Raw genomic sequence first — 22,546 nt, 5'->3', positions numbered from 1 at the left:
AAATCCAAGACAGTATTCTTGGGGGTTTTTTGTTTTGGTTTGTTTTTTCTTGTCTGCTTTTTTTAGTTGGGGTTCTGAGATTATTTTAGTGAAGAGAGATCACAAATTTTTTGAGAATCTGTTATCTCATGTGCCTTCTTCTCTGCCCTCAGTTCATCTACTTAAGCCATTTCACAACATTTTTGCGTGTATTTGATCCTGTTCCTGTGGGTTTTGCAATCAGTTTTGTAATCTTGTAAGCACTTTCTCGTGCTACTGAGTGATAATAAGCATAGTTATTCCACTGATTCTGGAGTCCTATTTGTGACAAATTCCTGAAGCTACTGCATTTTTTTAAAGAGACTTAGTTACTTCCTTAGAATCGCAGAATCATGTGGGCTGGAAGGGATCTCTGCATATTCATCTAGTCCGGTTTCCTGCTCAAGAAACAGGTCTAGTTAGAGGAGATTGCTCAGGGCCTTGTTCAGTCAAGTGTAGGAATGTCTTCAAGAAATGGAGATTCCCTACCTCTCTGGATCCCTGTTCCAGTGTTTGACCACCCTCAGGGTTTAAAAAAAAGTATATATGTGGAGTTGGAATTTCTGATGTTCCAGCTCATCTGCATTGCCTCTTGTCCTGTCACTGTGTACCTCTGGGAAGAGTTTGGCTCTCTCTGGCTGAGCTGGTTTTATAACACAGTTAAATGTTACAAGTTATTCCAATCAAGATGAAGACCTATAGCCATGGATAACGGTGGGTCTGTTTGTGAGACAAGTTATCTAAATGCATCTGGAAAAAGTTTAAGGAACCTTTCTGCTAGACTTTAGTCCCTTTTTAGATTAATAGGAATGCTTGCTTGAAAAACATCCAAGTCTGGAAATCTTGTTTCTCAGTGCAAGTGAGAGACTGCAGGAATAAGTTTGTTCCATTAGTATCTGTTCATGAACACAGAACTTGATTTTTGTCTTTTGAAAACACCAAAACTGAAACTGAGCAAAACAATAGGGACACTGACAAGTCTTTTTTTCTTTTTGATAAATGTGCCAGAATAAAATCAAAATGCAAATGAAACCATGGAAGTAAGAGCCAGTTGGAAATGTGGACTTGTTTGGTAGTAAAGCCCTGAAGAGCAAAAGATAGTGGTGCAAGAACAGAGCGCAAAAAAATTCTTCTGACAACTTTTTTTTTTTCTCCTCCAAAATCTGTTGTGAAAGTTAATATATGTGGACCTCTACTGGGATCTGCAATGAACAGTTGTCTTCCATTTTTACTTTTTTTTTAATCAAATCTCAAAAACATACTGGAAAACAACTCATTTCCTTCTAGATACAAAGGCAGGGAAAAAAAAAGCTACGTTTCATTCCCCATCCTCACAAGAATAAGTACTAATTTTGGCGTTTTTACAAAGTGCTGCTCCACAAATTACAAAATTGCAAAAATGACTTCTAGGTTTTTTGTTTTGGGTTTTTTTTCCCCTTCAAATATGAGGAGTATGTTTGGATATTAAGTGGCTAAAATGGTAGATTAGTGGCACAGGACTCCACTTTGCTCAGTACTGGTATTGCTAATGCCTGCTGTCCATGAGGGAATCGGGAAATCTTACAGATCAAAACTTCATCCTTTTTTTATTCTTTCTTTGAGACTTTACATCCTTTCTATTGATGTAATTTTGCTTGCATCACTGTAGTGCTTTTTCCTGCTGGTGAGATTAGTTTCCACAGGAAAGGCAAAGAGATTCTTGGCAGGGGCAAAAACCCCATGATTTGTTTCAAATATTACAGCAATATGAAAATGTGGAACTATTTAATAGGGAACGTCAGTTTTTTGGTAAGCAAAGCATGTATTTTTATCATGCGTTTTCAGTCAAAATCAAGTTTGTAATTAGGCCCTCCAGAGTAAGTGGCTTTTTTTAGCTGCATGCTGTATCTGTTTGGAGATTTTCTAAAATCCCTCCGAGTTTAGAATTTCCAGTTTGATTTCTCGGGGTGTTATAGAAGTTGGCTGTGGAACGTACCTTTTTGTTCTAAGCCTGGGGTTAGTACAAATGCCTAAGTGGCACTAAATGAAGCATTTCAGGCATGCGGAGCTGAAGGTGCATCTGCTTGCATAAGCTTTTTTTTTTCTGGTCCTGAAGATGCTTACTGAGCAGGAATTTGAGACCTGCTTCAGAAACCCTCAAGGGTAGTACCTGTCCAGAGCGCTTGGTCTGGCCATAGCTTCCTGCCCTTGCTCCAGCGAGCCAGACTGAGGAACTAATCTAACTGAACTTCTTTGCTTTTCATGTTTGAAAAGAGAATGGGGCTAAATATCTTCCGTTTGACTGCCTTAACTGCTTCCTGCAGCTCTTGTTAATGGGTTTGAAGTCTGTGATGCTGTTAGGTGGCTTGCCCTTCAGTTATATCTTATGTACAAAGTATTTTTTGCAGAGAATTTCTGGGGGGAAAAAGAAAAAAAATGTTTAAGGTATTCCAATGATCTCTTCTTTGTGTGCTGCTCTTTGTTCACTTCATGACCTCTGAAATACACTGTCTTGTTACATACTCTGAGGAATTTTGCTAATGAATAGCACTAAGCCTAAGCTTTATGTTTAGCTTTTAGACATGCAGATATGGATCACTATGTCAGTTATCAGCTATTGTAGATATTCAGATGTTGACTTTGAGCCAGAAAATGGCTCAAATCCTAGCTGCATTTCAGATCTAAAAAGGGCATTAGTAGTCTGCAGCCTAAGTAACTTTCTTTTGTTGAATACTTACTGGATTCATAGTTGTCTGCGCATTATCATTTTATTGGGTGTATTGTGTTGATAGTTGTACATCAATTTTGACCTGTGTAATATCTCTTTCAGTGACCAGGAGCCTCCTTATTCAATGATCACGTTGCATGAAATGGCAGAAACAGGTATCAAGGCACTGTGCTGGGCATTTCAGTTGTGACTGCAAAGCAAAAAAAACAAAAAACAAAAAAACCCCTTTTCTTTGCTAAGAAAGATACATGGCAGTTGTACATTGTGACTTCCTGTAGCTCTAGTGACTTGGAATTTGAAACACAGTTCTGCACTTCAGAAGCTTCGCTAAGCTCGTGCACTTGTATAATTTTATGTGAACTCCCTTAAACTTTATATGTGAACTCTCCAGAAGTGGCCAGTTGATGGCCACAAACACACTGTAACGATGTTAAACCATAAGCCACAAAGGATGTCTGTTTGCAGTAGGGCAGAACTGACCCATATATGTAGGTATGGTTTAAACCCGTGTGCTTCGAATAGTGATGGCAAATTGTGCATACTTTGTCTTGGGTTTTACCATTCTTAGGCCTCTACTTATTTGTATTGGTTATATTGCTGGCCCTGTCCTTTAACTCTCCTGAAAACTGTGCTGTGTTTGTACAAGGGCTGTTTTATCTCTGTAACAGTAGGAGAAAATCTCCCTACTCAAGACCACCAAATTTCTGATTGAGGTGAATTTACATCTCTTTTAGTAGAGTTGGTATTTGTCCCAGAAAACATATTTCCATATTAGAATAAGTTAATCAACCTGATTCAGTATTACAGCTATTCAGTAAAATGTTTTTCAGAGTAATGTGCTCATAAAACTCAAATGTCAATGCGTTACCTGTTCACTTGTCATTGTTGAAGGGAGCACTAAGTCTCTTCAACCTCGCTCATTTGCCTGTACGCAGATACAGACTCAGACCTTTGTTTTCACTTCTAAGGCAACTATTTGTTGAACACCCAAATCTGTTTACATTATTAGTAGTTTATCTTTAAGATCTTATATATGAATCTTTGATTACCTGTAAGTAGAAAACCTTGTCTACTCATGGAGTGATGAGGACTGTTGCTTATGAAAACAAATTTTCTTGAGAAGACCAGGCCTGGAACAATTAGTGCAGTTCCACTGAGGTTGGTGTAACTAGAGGGAGTTAAAGAAGGGTGCTTTGATTCCAGTTAGAGAAAGTATTTCTTCAGTGTTGTAGTGAACGCACTGTTTAACCCGTAGAGTTAGCATTAGACACTGAACTCTGAGGACTATGCTGGTAAAAAGTGCTTGTCCATTCTGGTCATGAGTGTTACTACTCAATTTTAGTGGAAACTAAAGAATGCTCAGGCCTGGCCAAGACTATTCTCAAAAAATTAAGATACTTAGTGTTATCCAAATTGTATACTTTTTTTTTCTTTCTTCTTGAAATTAAACTTCCAAGCTACTGCAAACTAAGACATTGATGTAAAACATAAACTGTTGTGTTTTCTTTTTTCCCAGTGTCTGTAAACTAGCTGGGTTATTGTGATGATTGAAAGTTTAAATTTGTTTACCAATACATGTTCAACACTTCAAAATTGCAGTGCTATTCTGAGTGTTATTTCTGTTTTGTGGTTGACAGATGAAGGCTGGTTGGAAGTTGTCCAATCTTTAATTAGAGTTATTCCATTAGAAGATCCACTGGGACCAGCTGTTATAACGTTATTACTCGATGAATGTCCGCTGCCAACAAAAGTAAGTCTAAATAATATGTATTTCTCTATGGATGAATTTCAGTCATTCATGGTTGTCAGTCCCGTGATAGCTTCTTGGTGGTTTTCATCAGTGATGCAAACAAGATTGGGTGTTAGGTGATCAGAAAATGGGTGCAACTTGTAAGTTGGAATAACTTGTAGTGACTTGGTATCCAATTGCTACTTAATGATAGAAGCACTGTAGAAAAAGTGGAAAAAATCTGGTCTGTGGGGAGGAACCTGAGGCCTTTGGTCTTTCGCTGTCCTCTTCGTTGCTCTCCTCTTGCTGTCTGGTATACATGTTATGCAGTGAGTGTGTACGGATGCTGCAAAAGCAGTACAAGTTTAGAAATTTTGTAGATGTGTAACTTTCGGAACTAGAGGAAGGAAACTACAGTTCTTTCCCTGCATATGAGGCATGCAACGCAAGCGCATGTATTAAGTGTAACAAATGATGTTTTTATTAAACTATGAACTATCTACGTACAACTTTGGCAAATTCAAGCACTTTTTACTGATGACTGGATCATCTTTCCATCCAAAACCAGGCTAATGTATTCATACTGCGTTGGTATGTGTATTTTAATGAGGGCCTCAAGTGCTTCAATGTGCAAAGCATTCTTCAATCCCTTAGACACAATGGTTGTACAGAGAAAAACAGCGTCACAGAAGTTGTCTGTTTTCATATGCTTGTCATTATCTTATTTCTTCAGACATTGATGGTGGCATTGTTGCTGATTTCATTTATGGACCTACTTACACTGCCAGTTTTAGTCTTCATTTTGCACTGTCATGAATGTAAAAAAACTTGGTAGTTTGTGTCTTACATAAACTGTTGAGTGGCTGAAGAGTTAGAAATGCCCTAGTTATAGGGTTTGCCTTTCTCCTCTAGGCCATTAATTAAAGTCTGCTGAGATTTTTGACCAAGTTAAATGTTGTAGGGCTCCCATGTAGACTGTGAAGCGATCCTAAAAAACAAACCCATCGCTAGAAATAGGAATAATTTTGCCTGTTTTGAAGAAACAACCAGGAGCTGGAGACCATTGTTAATGCCTGGTACTAACAGTGATACTGTAATCTTTGTTCAGCTATACAATGTACCCAGTAATGGAATGATTTGCTTTTTGAAAGCCACATTGCTCTTGTTTAGGTGCTTTAATTTTAAGGAGTAAGCTTCGAAATGGTTGACCTTAAGACGGAAGGAATAAGATGCCTGTTTTGGGAGGTTGCACATAGGCTTTTTTTCCTTTGTAATTTCTGTCCGATACAATGAGAGGCAAGGAATTAAAGTCCTGGGATCTGCAGGTCACATGGAGCCTAGTAAAGCGTTTGCTGCTGTTCAGTCTTTGCTTATTCAGGATAAGCTGAAGTTTTTGGTCTTAGGGTTTTAAGTCAGTGCCAAACTTCTGTTACAGCTGGAGAACAGTAGCAGGCCATGTTCCATTTTCTGTTATGGTAGGCCATAATCCATGAAGTGAAAATGGCAGTGCAGTAAACTATGTTTATTCTATAAAGTCTTTACCTCAAAATACTTAATCTTTGTGACAGTTCTACTGTTGGCTAAAGGCAGTATCAGAGTATGTCATCAGCCTAATTTTCATTAGGCTTTTCCATCCCATGTCTCTGTCTCAGTCATCCTTTCTTTCTTTTCCGTTCTTTCTATTTTGTGTCAGCCTTGTTCATCAGTCCTGCTTTTGTGGCTGTTCTTCTGGGAGCATAACTAGTTTTCTATGTTATCTCTGTACAAACCTCAGAGTAATGCAGTGCATTGATTTAAGTCTTGTTCAGAAAGCAATTCAAAAAGCATATAAATATGCAACTTGAGTAATGCTATTTTTTTTCCAAATGGCCTGCTGATTACTTCACTATGAAGAGTTATTTTGTTTTAATTAGAGCCTATCCTGAGATTATGCAGTTTACATCTGAATCGGCTGAAATTTTCATAGAAGTCTGGGAAGTGTGTGTGTGGGGGGGGGGGGGTGGAAATTTGTGGGATTTCCCCCCCCCTTTCTTTCCCTGTGGGGTAACTTGTTCTGGCTCTAGACTGGTAAAACTACCCAGAATGTGGTGGTTACATTTTAGATCTATCCTAAATGTATGATGTGGAATATATGCTTTTTTTTTTTTCTTTTCTTTCTTTCTTTCTCTCTCTCTCTCTCTCTCTCTTTTTTTTTTTTTTTTTTTTTTTTTTTTTTTTTTTTGACAGATTTCTCTAATCCTAAATTTCAAAGTCTATATTAGCTTCCTTTGGAGAGGAAGGGAGTTTTCGGACACCCGAAACAGTGTCTGAAATTATGTGGCAGTAGTGCCATTGGTGCTGGTCTATATTGTTGCTTTTGTCTACTATTCAAGTTCTTAATATAAGTAGATCATTTGCGTGCAGCCAGAAGTGTCATGAGATTTTGGTCGTAACTATGACATTGCTGGTAATTTTAAAGTTACAGCCCCTAGGTACGCTGAACTTCTTATCTTCCCATCTGTTCTGTATTATCTTCTTGTCTTACAAGAAAACCATCCCTTGGTGTCTGTAATATATATGATGCTGCTTTTTAGTACTATGGTATAAAAATCATTTCTTGTAATATTTTGAATTAGGAGGGGAAAATCATATCCTTCAGTAATGCTGAAGAGACTTCTGATTTTGTTTTTTTTAGGATGCATTACAAAAGTTAACTGAAATACTAAATTTAAGTGGAGCTGCTGCTTGCCAGGATGCTTGTCACCCTGCCAAACATCGGAATACAACTGCAGTACTGGGCTGTTTAGCAGAGAAATTAGCAGGTGAGCAGAGGGAGGCTTCTGAAAGCTTGCGTTTAACTCTCTGAAGTACCTATTGCTTTAGCACCTACTGTGCAGACTAGCTCAGAAATGTGGAACTGAGTTTCACATCGAGAAGAGACCTTGTCCGACTGGTGTGACCAAGTCTACTGCTTGATTAAAAGGTTGAAGGATTCAGTCATCAGGGACTAGCTTTGGTCTTTTCAAGCATCTAGAATGGTAAATCTGCCAATTCAGACCAAACCATTTTGATGCATGGTTGCTAAATTGAAATATATATGGCTGTGGAGCAGTGTTTATGCTTACAATAGATGGCCTTAACACTGGTAATCAGTCTTTTCTCTAGGCCTAATCTGGGTGGGTGAAAATTACTGAGAATACTTAGTTCTTTAGCCAGTAGGCAAGAATATTAAATTGATATTCTTAGAGGCTGTATAGAAGGATAGAAGAAAGATACTCTTTCCACTAGACGTGTAGTGTTCTATGGTTGTTGCCCGAAGAAATTTCCTCTGCTGTGTTCCTTGAAAGAACATCGCTGCATATTCTATTTTAAAGTGAATTTTTTTATATAGATCTTTTTATTCCCTGTTATTTGTAGTACCCTGCTGGAAGCTTAAGCTGAAGTTTCCTTCTTGCCGATGCGCTTGTTTGTTTTTGCTCTGTTTTCTGAAAGTGGACAGAAAAAGGGAATGAGGCCAAAGTGAATGTCCACTATCACTGAATGGTTGTTAAAAGCAGAATTTCAATATTCCCCCCCCCCCCCAAAAAAAAGCGAAGAACAAGTGAAGGAAGCATTTTTGTATTGTAACACTTCTACCTTCTTGTTATAGCAAGTCTAAAATGAGTTCTTGTGTCTGCTTTCCTCTTAGTGCCCCAGGAGCAGATCTTGTACAAGCTCAGGCAGCGGATCTGTTAATGTTGTCTTGGAACTCATTAGAATTTGTTCAGCGTTCATAGATATTGGTGTCCGATTCCCTTATAGCTCTCTATTGATGAAACAGGCAGTATTTCAGGGCATTTTCTAATTGGCTGCTTGCTATAGTGCAAAACTAGCTGCAAATTGTGTAGTTAACTGACAAGTAGGCTCTATTAGACACTATCAGTTTGGCTTATTTTGTGCTGTTGATAAAGGGAGCTCGTTTTTATGCTTTGACTCTAGAAGTAAGTGATTTCCCACTTTCTTCAAAACTGTATGGGCATAAAAATGTTAATTGGAGGCTGACAGAAGGATTCTTGCTTCAAAAACTTTGAAGTGTGGCTACAACTGTGGCTACTACTTACAACAAGTAAACTGAAAATGTTTGTAATTTGGCAGTAACTCTGTAATTATTTGTGTAGCAAATACCTGACTTATGGGAACAATGGTTGTTCTTTTTTATAGTTCTGTTTTGTTGCAAAGTCAGTGTGCTTAGCTGTTCTTTAATTTATTATCTTCTGATTAAAAGTTCTGTGCAAGGATGAGAGTATGATCATTCCTATGCATGGATTTAATTTTTAATGTTTTTGCAGGTCCTGCAAGTATAGGCTTACTCAGCCCAGGCATATTGGAATATTTACTTCATAGCTTGGTGAGTGTCTTAGTTCTTGCTGTATGTATTCATGCATAACGGTTACTCCTGTTTTCTTGGAAAGTAGTGTCAGTTCTTTAAAAAGGAAGTACTTGTGTCATAATGCAGGTCCAGCTTTTATGCTTGTTTTTGAATAAAGTATCTTTCATTCAGAATTTTTTTACACATCTATTGTATCCTGTCTCTGACAGTGGCCTGGACTAGATGGACCTTTGACTGTCAGGGACCATTTTTGTGTTAAAGTTCTTATTAGTCAAGCACCGAGAAGCAAATAACACAAATTATTTTTGGATTACTGTGGAAGGTTAGGGTCATATTTGGTAAATACTGGTAACATAATAGAAAATTGACATTTAATAAGTTCAGAGAGGCCTACTGAAAATACACCCCAAAAGACATTTGGGACCTTGCTGTCTTTAAAATAACCATGCTTTCTTGCATGTTGTAACATTAGTAGAAAAGTTGATCAAATTGTATCTCAGCTTAACAGGAGGATAATTCCCACTGACGCTGAATGCACTTGAACAACTTGAGGGAAATAGTAGAAAGGCTATACCTGAATATATTCAGGGGTTATTTTGTTGTTGCTGTACCAGGTGAGAGAGCAAATATTTTATGCTTCTTAAAGGATTTGAAAATTCATCAGACAAAACCAACCTCCCTATTAATTTCTTAACACTTGCAAAGAAGTGTCATTAATTACTGTTAGGACAAACTGAAAATTGCACAGCTAGTCTAGGACATTTTAAAAAAAAATGCACCTTGAGTATATAATTTTTAGTCAGTAATTTTCTATTTTATCATCAAATACAAGCTTTCTTTTTTGCCTCTGAAACAATCATTTCAGATTATTTCTTTACATTTAAAGTCCTTATCTCTGTCTCTCTTTTCCTTTTTTAATTAGAGGAATGAGGCTTCATGGAACACATTCTGAAAGTTGAGAGTTCTTTTGAAAAAATGGTTCTGCTCTTTGGTCTAGAAAAAACAGGCTTTTATTCAGTGCTCTTGAGTCAGTGCTCAGGGCTATTAACTTAAAAATCAATTCTGATTTCACTTGTTAGGTCAGGATCATCTCAAATGAAATAAACCCAGTTGCGTAGGTCTGAGACTGGTGTGACATGAAAAGATGGCCATTTTGAGGAGCCAGTCTAATATGCCTGGTTGGTTGACTTTAAGTTATTTGCTATGAACTCTTGGGAGGAGGGGGGGACTCAGCACATCCTGGTTGAGGTGTCATGTACTTGGTCTGTTAGTCATTCTTTAGGTGCTAGAATTAATGTAAATGTATTTTTTTTATGAAAGTATTCCTCCTCTTATCCCTTTCTCTTTCTTCTCCCCATGCCCTCCCATTATCTGTATTGCCAGGCTACATCAATGCCTCATTCTTGAATGGATAGCTTTGAAAATATTAATTGCTATAGAATGAAATACTGTTTTGTTAACTTGGCTGAGAGAATTGGGTTTATTTAGCCTGGAGAAAGAGAACGTTAGGGGAAGATCTTATTGCTATCTACAGCTGCCTAGTAGGAGGGTATGGAAAAGGCTCTTCTTGAAGGTGCACATTGATGAGATAAGAGGTGAAAGGCTCAAGCTGTAAATGGAAAATTCTGTAGATAAAAGGGAAAAAAATTTCCATTGTGAAGGGTGGTTAAGTATTAGACCACAGCTCCTGAGAGGCTGTGGGATCTCCACCTTGGAGATACTCAGATGGACAAGGCCCCGAGTAGCCTGGTCTACGTGAACTAGCTTTCAACAGGAGGATGGACTAGATGACCTTCGGAGATCCCTTTCAACCTAACATATTCTATGACAGACTAACACCTTTTCCTGCATGTCTGTGCCATGTATTTATTTAATATATTTTCTTGCCCATGTTTAGAATTTCCAGTCCCATCCGACAGTGATGCTTTTTGCACTAATAGCCCTGGAGAAGTTTGCACAAACAAGTAAGTATCAGCCTTAACTGTAAGAGTAATAGTACGGCTTCTCCTGCGTGACTGCCACTTGTTTCATCTGATCACATTTGTTATGAGAGTGGGAAAGACTGTGTTGATGGGAACACAGATGTAAAAAAAGCAATGTTTGTGGATTTACAGGCAGGAAGAAGTACCTATTGCTTCAGTGACACCTTCCCCCTCCCAAAAGCAAAGCAAAACAAACAAACAAACAACTTTGAGACATTTGCTGAAACTTCAGTCCTCCTCAGCTAGAAGTTGCTATATAAAGACTTATGACATGAGACCTTTCTCACTGGAAAAAAAAATCTTTATTAAAGAGATGGAGAACAGCTATCATCTAAGTCTTTTGGGGAATGTGGCTACATACAGTGAAGTGGTATATCTGTGTGCTAAGTAATTTCATATGCTTGCTTGTGAAAAGAACTTCATGCTACTTATAGAGTGGAGGTTTTAAAAAAAATTTTCTATTGCATTTGTACAATGTTATTCTTTTTAACTAAACTTATCCCTAGTTTATAGCTGTTACTCATTTTTGCTCTTAAATTACAGGTGAAAATAAAATGACAGTTTCTGAATCGTGCATTAGTGACCAACTGCTCTTGCTAGAGAAATGGACAGATAATCCAGACTATTTAAAACGCCAAGTTGGATTCTGCGCGCAGTGGAGTTTAGACAATCTGTGTAGGTATAACAAAGAGATGGATTAATTTAATATTAAGAACTTCTTCAAAGAAATGGAACACTGCTTTGTGTTTTGATTTGTATAAGCACTTATTGTAAATAAACCTGATTTGCATTTGTAATCACTCGCAAAAGAAAAAAAAGCCTACATAAATCCATGTGTAACTGCATGCCTCCCCTTTTGGAAAGGGAGTGGTTTGCACTCTGCGTTTGAGCTGCATTGAAAACTCTTTGCACTGTATCTCCAGTAACCCACATTTCAGCAGAGGTGATGAGTAGCTAGATCATGCTAACTCTGTCTCTGTGGAACAGCTGGATTACTGACATATTCTAGTGCTGTCACTAGCCTGTGACATGGTCTTACCTATGCCAGCAGCTCAGAATCACAAAGAATTATTAAACACTTTTTAAAGTAAAGATACAGTCTAGTGATTGAGAGTGAAGAGTAGATTCACAAGCACTTTACTGTATTTATCCTTTACGATAATTAACAGTCCCCAAATTCAGTTGTTTAGTTGTAACTTGCGGGGCCCGGTAACTGTATCTAAGGGACCTGTAGTTTCTAATGCTTTTGGGCTAAATTTGGGTAATAACTCTTGTTTGGCTTTATGTGGATTGGCCATAAGCTGGCCAATATCAGTAGTGCTCAGTAAACATCCCAAACTTTCTATGATGCTTTTACTGGTATATAAAGTGGTCCTAGGATAAAATCTCTGATTTGTAAATTAACATGCTTATGTCAGTAACTTGACACCTGGGAAGATTAATGCTTCTGGTCCTTCCCTGTGAAAGGGGGAAGGAGGAACGAAGAAGAGAGGAAGAGCTTCTGTGGCTCACGTTAAGTTCATCACCTATCTCAAAATGTGAGGGTCGAAAGCTTTGAATCCTTGCTTTCCCCTTGTCATTGCCTTCTTCCCCTACCCCCCAAATCTTTGTCGCATGTAATGGAGCAGGAAAACTCCACCCAACTGAATATATAAATGCAACGGTAAATCCTGAAAAATTGGCATCTTGGTATGGACTTGGTTGCCTCGTGTTTGCCTCTGGGCTTCCTGAAAGCGGTAATTAGTCTATAGAAGTTCTAATCAGAAGTATAGATTGCGTTCTAATGTTCAGAAGATATTTAACATACAGTGTTATTGTAAGTGATGCTGGTTTCATGCAGTCAAAATGTCAATATTTCATTTGGTTATGCCAAAAATTAACTGTATCCTAAAAGGATTGATTGTCACCAAATGAAATATTTAAAACTAAGTTTTGCTGCAGCAATAATTCAAACTAATTTTATTTTGCAGTTTTAAAAGAAGGCAGACAGCTTACATATGAGAAGGTTGACTTGACCAACATTAGGGCTATGCTGAACAGTAACGATGTCAGTGAATACCTTAAGATCTCACCACATGGATTAGAGGTAGGATGTCATTTCACAGTTTCAACCTTTAAAAAAAAAAATTGAAGAAAAAGATAGGATTTAACTACTTGTTTGTTACGTGTTCCTGTATTTCCTTAATTAAAGCTTTTTGCCAGCTTTGTATAGAAAGTTTACTTTGTCTTAGGGTTGTAATACCACTATACTAATCTCGGTTCTAGAAGAGTTCACAGTAAAGTAACACCTGCACCTGTGCCCCAGAATTTCAGAAAAGTGAGGAGGATGCTTACGAGTCAGCTGGCTTTTTGCTTATTTTGACTAAAATTGTTCACAAAGTATACTTGCTATTGCTTGTCCTGTCTACCCTTGAAAAGCCTATAGCAGTAGGCTTTTCAATTTTTTCCCCTCTCTTCAGCTTCAAGGTTACTTTTTTCTAAAACTTTGTTCCACTACTTCTAGATGCATTTCGATATAACATTGAAAACCTCTCCCTCCTTTTTACCTACCATGAGTCTGCTAATGATTGATGACTTAGGTCTGTCATCTTGGTTGTCTTAGTCTTTAAATCTTTAAACTGATCCCACCAACTCTGTACTTTCTTGTGGGGCTTATCACTGAACATTTTCAGTCTTGCCTTCTTAGTAAAATGCCAGCTAGTTAGGATGTGACTATTTTGGCTTTAAAGAGAGGTCACTTTTTTTCTGAAGTTCAGTTGCCTCTAAAATCGTGCTGGCATATTCTTATATGCAAGAAACTTGATCCAGGGGAGGAAGGGGCTTGTTTGAATGCTAGTTTGTAGAAACTTAATTTTTGCTTTGGTTTTGGTAGGCTCGATGTGATGCTTCATCCTTTGAAAGTGTTAGATGTACATTCTGTGTCGATTCTGGAGTCTGGTACTATGAAGTTACAGTAATTACTTCGGGAGTGATGCAGATAGGATGGGCTACCAAAGACAGCAAGTTTCTCAACCATGTGAGTACATGTAATGCAACTTCAGTATTCTACTTACAACACCTATGAAAATAGCTGTGATTATTCTGTGGCAAAAACTAAGCACCTATGTCTTTCCCTCATTTTTTTTCTGAACTTTTGGGAGGTTATTTTTTGGTGAATTTGGTGGTACAGGAAAACTACTGGATTGTCAGTGCTACAGACAGACACTGTTCACAAAAGTATTGTGTAGCTGCTAGCAGTGATAGCTTTTGTTATCTAGATGCGACTGTCTGTTTAGGAAGCTACAGGGAAATGGCTTATTTCCCATGGACTAGTCTCTTCTTGGAAACTGTAGATAAGGGCAGCAGTTACTGTTTGTGTTTTTTATGAAGTAAACAAGTGCTCGCTAAAAACCAGCAGGTTATCATGCAGTCACTCTTGTCTTTATTCTGATAATATGGAATGAGTACCTCTGTCTTACTTCGCGGTTTGCTTTGCTCTCACTCTTTTTTGCAATTAACTTTGTATCTTATTCTTGATTCTAAGTATTCTTGCAAACTTGTTCTTAAAATTACATACCTATTAGCATTAAAGCATAAAGTGCCATGTGGACACAAAGTCTAAACCTATAAACAAAGAATAATCTCAAATTTTAGCTGAGATGTCATTACAACTCGTTCTTCATTTCCTGCCTGGATAAATCATGGCAAAATGTACCAGGGGATATACCATTAAAATCAGAGGTTGTCTGTTGCTGTTAGGGATGATTTGCACATGATACTTTAGAAGAAGCCAAGATTTCAGTGTCCACTAAGTTGATATGAGCAGAAAGTTAAAAGTCTGAGGGTTTTTTTGTCTTTACATTGCTCAGTACTCCAGTCCAAAGGCCAGCAAATACCACAAAGCAGGAGACAGTGAAGACTGACTTTCAATTTCAAAAATATGTATGTGGAAATAAGACAATGTTTGGCATGGTGTCCCTTCTACCCTTTAAAGTTGTGTGTGTGTTTAGGTATGTATCTGCATGTGTGTGCATATGTGGGTGGAGAGGGGTGTGAATATGAATGTAAAAGCTGCCAAACACACTCAGTCTGTGAATTTCTCAAAACTCAGATAAGTAGCACTTGGTGACTTCATTAGCATTAAAAGAAGTGGTAACTTCATTCTTAATCATAAGCAGATGCCTTGCTAGTTGTGCTAGATTATTAAATCACATCTGCAAAAATTTGCTATTAGATGAGGGAAGGTTCTTCGATATTTTGCATTGTATTAACAGTGAAAAGACTAACCAAAGAAAGCTTAGAGTTCTGAATTTTTAAATCTTCATGGTAACTCTGTATGGCTATGGTAAACTCAGTATGCTGTGGCATACGTGGTTGTGTACTTCCATGATACTGAGAAAGTGTAGTGACTACGACCCAAAAACTAGTCTGCTTCAAAAACTGAAGAACGCCAACATCTGTCTTCGTGACTCCAGATTGCATGGTGTTTAGCTTAGAGAGGGCTTTCTGTTTTATCAGCCTTCCAGGCTCGGCCATCCTGAAATTCAGTTCGGTGCAGGATGGCAAAGGGCATGTATGGCCTAAGTCTACTGCCACTGACCAGAATGGAAATATAGGGCAGGGATTTTAGGTTGACATTTTAACTGGCTGAACTGGGGTAAGAAATACACCGCAAGCTCTTCTATATTGCTGTAGCTGCAAGCAGAAACAGGAAACTATGCAACTTAATATAGGGGAGAAATTTTTCCTTTAAATGCAGAGAAAAGCAGTTAAAACTGCTCATTTCAGGTTATTATAGAAAATCAGTCTACCAGAACCTAATGTGAAGATAGGCCAATTACAGACATACAAGTAAGTATTGGTGATGGTGGGGGGTGCAAGAGAAATATGCCAAGGAGAGGAAAGAAATATCAGTGGCAAGAAATGCAACAGGAATGGGAGAGTAGGCTTTCTCACCATCTAACTTAAGTCTTCCTGTGAGTTCTGTCTTCTTGCTCAGTTTCTTCCATTCCTTCATGTAAGTCACATTCTCCCCTGCTGGTGTCTAACATGCACATATCTCTGTCATTTCCAAAGTCCAGACTCACATGTCTAGCATGGAATTGCAAGTGCAATTTAAAGAAATGATCAAAAAACCCTACAGACCTCTCCTGAGCACAGGCATTGCTAATGTTGACTCTAGTGGAAACTGTTTGAAATAAGTGGCAGTTGTGTCTGCCTTTAGCATACTAAGAGGCTTAAAAGATTTTTGCCACTTACTGTTAAGGCGCTTGATGTGTATGCATTTTTTTGTCTGTGCTTCCTGTACATGGTATGAAAATAGGCGATGTCACATCTCTGAGCTGTGTGATTCTTGTGTTGCTACAATCGTTGTACTGGTGGGTAAATACTGCTGGTATATATGTTCATAAGATTTCTACCAGAAATATCAGGGTGGACTTTTCTGCTGGATATGTCACTAACACTCATCAAGGTAACTATTTACAGCATGTGTAGCAAAAAGACACATAGTCCTAAATATAACACTGTACACTCATTAGCTGGACTTAATTTTAATTTAGGACATCTGAGACTTGCGTGATCAGACACTGACTAGTGTTTGCACTACAAACAAACCGTATTGAGCATGAGGAAGCTATCTTCCGTAATGCTTCTGCGTTTCTCATGTGGGCGCTCCTACATGATGGGTTCTTCTTCTACCCTGAAGTTTTGAATGCCTTGCATTTTTTTATGAGACCTTGGGACCGCTGCGTGGTAACGCCCTTTCAGATTCAGGGAGACTGTCACTGGAAGGGACACCATGTGCACAAATTTAGTGAAGAGTCTGTGGGACTGTTCTCTTTTTGTGTGCTGTGTGTTCAAGATAAGAGAGTGGTTATACTTCCTGTGTTGTCTTTCTAAGATTCAAAACATTAACACTGCTATTTGGGTACTAGACTTGAGATTTTAAATGTATGATCAAATTTAGTAGACAGAAATGATTTGAGCTCACAGTTTGGAGACAACATCCCCTTTTTCCCCTCCTCATCCCCACCAAATGTATTCTGATGTGAAAATGAAATGAAGACTAGTTTGAAAAAGGACCTTAAAGGGTGGAAGAAAAAAAACGCTTCCCACTCTTGGATGAATGGTTTAGTTGAATAAAAATAGACATTAGCCCTTCTGTGTGAGGAATGGCTGCAAACTGAAATGCTTCACTTTTTTTTCTAAAGGAAGGTTATGGCATCGGGGACGATGAGTACTCCTGTGCATACGATGGCTGCCGGCAGCTGATTTGGTATAATGCCAGAAGTAAACCACATTCCCATCCCTGTTGGAAAGAAGGTATTTAATCCATTTCTAGTGTTTATCCTAACTGGATTTCTGCACAGGACTTTCCCTCTTGCGGGCATCCAGAATACTTAGTTTGTTAGTAGGTGTGGATGAAACGGTTGTTGCCCTAATCTTGGTGATACTAAAGGTTTAATAATTATTGTGTCTTTACTAGCATTTGATGCAGTAAACTGAGCACTACTCTTTTGTTTCACAGTGTATGGAAAGAAAGTCTTTTTACTGTCTCTTCCCCCCCCTCCCCTCCCCCCCATAGGCAGAGTACAAATCATAGTACCAATTAAAGTTGCTGGACACTTTTCATCATAATACTTTTTCAGATGTTTGTAGTCCTACAAACATCTGAAAAACTGCGTTGAAATGTTCCTAAGGCAGACACCCAGCAAGACTGAAACAGTTATTTCAGAGGAGGAAAAAAAAATTGTCTAGTTTACAGATCATGGTTAAAGGGGAATGGCACTGTCTTTCTTACTTTAAATTCTTGGATAACTACTTGGACAACAAAGATATGTTCTTGATCTCAGATTTGAAATCTTGATAGGAGTATATGTGTATGCAATGCTTGTGTGAACTGTGCTGCCTTCTCTTCTATTAAAAAATTTCTCCAAATCTGGCTAAATTAACACATCCTAATAAATAAATAAATGGGGAAGGGAGGCAAAAAGACAATTTGTGCAAGCATGTTAGAAACTTCTTAGACTTTAGAAAATATATGTTCTGAAGATATCTGCAGTGGGTGTGAAATAGGGAGAGAGATGAAGGGAGAAAGCTTCCTCTGGCTTTGGCTAATGCTCTGCAGTACATTCACACGTATGTGGTATGAAAGCTCTGGCAATCTAAAATATTTTATTTTTGATTATTTTGTCCTGCTTTTTTTTCCTCCTAGTTACTATCTGTCTCACTGTTTCTTCCTCTATGCTTTTTCAAAGAGTTCCTTCTTAGTGAGACAACCCATAGTGAGATATGCAGTACTTAAATAGCTGAAAGTGTTTTTTTTTTTTTGTATTTAACATAGCTGAAATCTTTATCTTTGTTTTGCATATAAGGAGACACAATAGGATTTCTACTAGACTTGCAAGAAAAGCAAATGATCTTCTATTTAAATGGAAACCAGCTTCCTGCTGAGAAGCAAGTATTTTCATCTGCTGTGTAAGTATGTGCTCATTTGTAACCTGTATGGATAATAGATCTAATTGTATGAAAATGTTTCTCATTTGAAATGTAAACTGATATTTGCTTGCCATAAATACCATCATTAAGCAGACCTCCCTGTTGAAAGCTTCTTAGAAATCAGCAACTAGGATATCATTTTGCAAGTGGATTTCAGGCCCCAAAGTAAATACCTGAGAGCTTCCAAAGGTAAGTGCAACTCAGTGCTTTCTAGTGTCAGACTAGAACACCACCAAAATACAATGAGGTTGTAGCAAAGATGAACAAATTCCTAGTAGTGCTTGAGGAACTCTGGATCTTTTCAAAGAAAAATGCATCAGTCCTGCAAATTCTGAAGTGTGTATTAACTTGCTGCAGTTGCCCCCCAGTTGGGGCTGGTTCCTGTAGCAGTATATTGAGTATTCATGGGAGGATGGGTCTGGCAGCACTAGAGAAAGGTGTTAGGCTTTGTTCTACCTGCTTTTAAAATTAACATGTGGCTAATTCCTCTGACTCTCATGGAAAAGTTCAGTCTTTTAGCTCTGAGAAGATAAGGTGGTGTGAAATGTGAGGAAACTTGAGAGGCTTCTTGTGCAGCTTAATTAAAAAAATACAGTACTTAGTAAACGACTATTACTGTGCTAATGATTTTGTTCATGTTTTCTCCTCAAAATGAAGTTCAAGATACAATCAAAACAGCAGCACAGTTTAAAGTGTTGTGGAATATTTCGACCATTTAACTTGTAGTACCCCCCCTCTTCACGTGAAGTACATCGTTTATATGCTTAACGGATTCTGTTACTCTATCAGAACTTAACTTGGCATATTATTCATATTACTCAGCTTGAGTCCTCTCTGTAAGTAACACTGAAAGAGATGATAGCTGTGGTGTTTTTATAAGGTGTTTGTATGGCTGTGAAGGAAAGACAGCTGTACTGAGGTAATCCTATAAGGGCAAGGAAAAGCAGATGGGCACTGTCCTAACAGAGCTCACAGACCTGAATTCATCTCGCCCAGGTTCCACACGACATGCATACTCCAGATTCGCTGCACATTCCCCAGATTTGTGCCTAGTTAAATAAAAGAGCAGGAGCAGGAGTGGTGGGCATATAAGTGTCACTGGCAGTTGACACTGCTCCTCAAAACTCTACTAAATGGCAGTCGTTTGGAAGAAAAATGTTTTTTCAAATTCCAGTGCTGAAGGAGAGATCTGAGCTGATCAGTGTAAAGAGGATCAGGTTGTGGGCTGTTCAGATGTATGTATTTGCTCTTACCGTGTGACTAATCCTAGTTGTAGAGTATGCAGACTTTCATTGATTGACTCAGTAGTAAATTCAGATAACTTCTCAGAGTAAATGCAGACGTACAGCTGAAACTGTAGGTGTTACTGCTTTTCTCCCAGTTAGCTTTAGATGCATGGTCGTGCTGAAGAAGCTTGTCCCTTTGTTTCAGGGCATATTTTGAGAAGTGCTGTGTCTGGAAAGCTCTCTTACTGCTTTAAGTCACCCTAAAATGTTTGTTTTTCTTCATACTGCAGATCTGGCTTTTTTGCTGCAGCTAGTTTCATGTCCTATCAACAATGTGAGTTCAACTTTGGGGCAAAACCTTTCAAGTATCCACCATCAATCAAATTTAGCACCTTTAACGATTATGCCTTTCTGACAGCAGAAGAGAAAATCATTTTGCCAAGGTAATCCTTCTGTCTGGTTTGAGTGTGTTTGCATGTAGAGAAGTAATATGCTCTGTTTCTTGGTTGTGTAGTCTTAAGCTGTACTTGTACTCTCGATTGTGTCACTCCTCCATGTTCAGAAGAAGATTGGACCACAGACCCTGGTACAACATAACTGGGTAGGACAGAAGATATATGACCAAACGCCATTAAATTAAAATCATTGTCTGCAATATTAAATCAATTTAATTTCAACTAGTACTGTGACAGTAAAATGCTTGTAATAAAAGTGCCTCCTGCCTTGTAAGAATATTAAACTGGTTCAGGAGGAATAGTTTTAATTAAAAAATGGTGTCTCTGTTTAAAGTTGACCTAATTTGTGATGCGATTGTGATGTTGGCAAAGTAGAGGTACTGAGTGATTGTAAAACTTGAAGTTATTCTTCTTTTCTGATCCAGATGAAAGCTCCCTGTTTGTGAATGATACTACAAACAAAGATTGTTCAAACTTAGAACAGCTTACCCACCTAAATATAAATCAAGCCAAATAAAAACCAAAGCTTTTGTTGGTTTGGGGTAAATTTTTCTTGAATTCTGAATTTCTGGCAGGAATGACATTTATCAGCTTTTTTTTGTTTTAGGTCATTAGTAATAGAATAATCTTCTGGTATATTGTATTATTATCTTGCTACTCTTTGTGGAAAAAATTCTGAACTATTCATACATAGATATCCAACTCTCCCTGAGTGTGACCTTAGAGGTCTAGGCTCTCTAGAGTGATGCTGATGTGTATGATTGAAATAATCTTTTGTTGCTTCTAATTAAGCTTTTTTTTTTTTCTTGGAGGTGAGTATCTCTGACTACAATAAAACTCACTGAGACTGGTTTTGAAAAATCTAGCTATTCATTCAAGTGGATTAGGTATTTAAATGGCCTCAGTGAGCAGGGGGTGGGGGGAGCTTGCTCTTGGATATACTGAATTGATGTTGGCAGAGCTTGAGACTCATGATACTGAATTTATGCAATATGAAAATCAAATGCAACCTGTAAGGCTATTTTGCAGTTCTTTATAGCCACCGTGATTTACACCTGCTTGTGACCGAAGGTGCTATGAGTGAGGGCTTTTCTTTGTACTGAAGACCTGACTTAATCCCTTAAGATGATCTGTTAGTTATCATCCTTGGTCAGCCCTCTGTTCAAATAAAGTGTCCTTCTATCTTATTTTCATGCATTAGCTGAGGGTTTTTGCAGTTTTTAGCCATGTGCTAAAAAGAGCTGATGATCAGATGTAATTGGTATTGATCTCACTCTGGCCCTAGACTCGCTGTGTTTAAGCAGTAGCTGTGAGAGCTCTTCTTTGATTGTGCCAAAAGCTGTGGAAAGAAACTGGAAGAAATTGGCTTCCTGTTGATGTCTGACTGGAGAAATTTTGTCCTCCTGTGTTACAGCCTATTTAATATGTAATAGCACTGAAAGAGTCCATTCAAAGCTGGATGCTATTGCTCTTTGTGTATACAAAGATTATCCCTGCCTTACAATCCAAACAATTTGGAAAATATAGACTAAATTAAAAGATTGCTTTGATCTTAAGGGTGACAAGAAAAGGGGGCCTAAGTGGATCCTAATTATCCATCACAGGAGGTACTATAGGCTTATGCAGAGCTGTCCTGAATATAATGCATTTAGTGTCAAGACATAGTCTGAGCTAGATACTTCAACCTACCGTTAAACATTTTTGACACACAGCATATTTGTTTCATATTTGAAATGTGATGTTTCAACTAATGTGGGATTTCTTCCCATTTACTCTAATGTCACTTTCTGGTCAGAAATATCGTATGGTCTTATTTCTTCCTTAAACCCATTTGACTAAAAATTACATTCTTCATGATATGAACTCTGTTATATATATATGACTTTTATGCCTGAACTGTTCTAGGGCCTCCTTTTTATAAGGTAAAAGACAGAGAATACAGTGCATATTATGTCTTTACATGTGGCAGTTGCCATATTGGATTGTTTGTTTTCTTTTGCATCTTTTTTTTTTTTTTTTAACTGTCTTACAGCATTATGGGACTTCTGAACTTTGTTGATATGCCTTTTATTTTTTTTATGCTCTTTAAAATACACAGATATTAAATAAAAATTTTTTTGGAAATGTTCAGCTGTGGGAGCTAGAGGAATTGTAACCTAACTCAGTCTTTGTCCTTCTCTGAAATAGGCCAGACTGGGAAGTCAAAGACAGTGCTGAACACCTTTGCATGTTTTAAGCTTTTTTGTGGGATGTTTTTAACTGATGTTTATCAGTACTCATGTTGGGTAGCACAGGCAAGTGCTGCATTGGTCTGATGCAGTACTCTAGAGTACTTACAAATCTATAGTTTTGAGTACAACATGAAATTGGAGGTGGTCTCTTTTTCTTCAGACACAGACGCCTAGCTTTGCTGAAGCAAGTGAGCATCCGAGAGAACTGCTGCACACTTTGCTGTGATGAGATAGCAGACACAGAACTCAGGCCTTGTGGACACAGGTAAAATAAAAAAAAATAGAGAGAGAGAGAGAGAGAGAGAGAGAGAGAGAGACACTATGTGTGTGTTTGACATTGAGCTTAAGCAAGATCAGATGTAGTCCTTGCT

General features: G+C 38.0%; 1 protein-coding gene across 5 annotated transcripts in view; it reads left to right on the top strand.

Moving 5' to 3' along the window:
• The window catches only part of RSPRY1 (ring finger and SPRY domain containing 1), a 42,198-nt gene that overhangs the window by 15,836 nt on the left and 3,816 nt on the right, over positions 1 to 22,546 (top strand). For all 5 annotated transcript variants that reach the window (XM_064519346.1, XM_064519342.1, XM_064519345.1 and 2 more), the window contains 12 exons: positions 2,828 to 2,880; positions 4,363 to 4,475; positions 7,129 to 7,255; positions 8,762 to 8,820; positions 10,700 to 10,766; positions 11,328 to 11,459; positions 12,755 to 12,870; positions 13,657 to 13,800; positions 16,976 to 17,087; positions 18,140 to 18,242; positions 19,780 to 19,932; positions 22,336 to 22,440. In XM_064519346.1, coding sequence (XP_064375416.1) covers positions 2,828 to 2,880; positions 4,363 to 4,475; positions 7,129 to 7,255; positions 8,762 to 8,820; positions 10,700 to 10,766; positions 11,328 to 11,459; positions 12,755 to 12,870; positions 13,657 to 13,800; positions 16,976 to 17,087; positions 18,140 to 18,242; positions 19,780 to 19,932; positions 22,336 to 22,440 — 1,284 coding nt within the window. The remainder of the gene's footprint in view (positions 1 to 2,827; positions 2,881 to 4,362; positions 4,476 to 7,128; positions 7,256 to 8,761; positions 8,821 to 10,699; positions 10,767 to 11,327; positions 11,460 to 12,754; positions 12,871 to 13,656; positions 13,801 to 16,975; positions 17,088 to 18,139; positions 18,243 to 19,779; positions 19,933 to 22,335; positions 22,441 to 22,546) is intronic.

Source organism: Dromaius novaehollandiae, chromosome 13 (assembly GCF_036370855.1).
Source record: "Dromaius novaehollandiae isolate bDroNov1 chromosome 13, bDroNov1.hap1, whole genome shotgun sequence".
Lineage (NCBI taxonomy): Eukaryota > Metazoa > Chordata > Aves > Casuariiformes > Dromaiidae > Dromaius > Dromaius novaehollandiae.
This window is presented reverse-complemented; position numbering and strand designations above follow the sequence as displayed.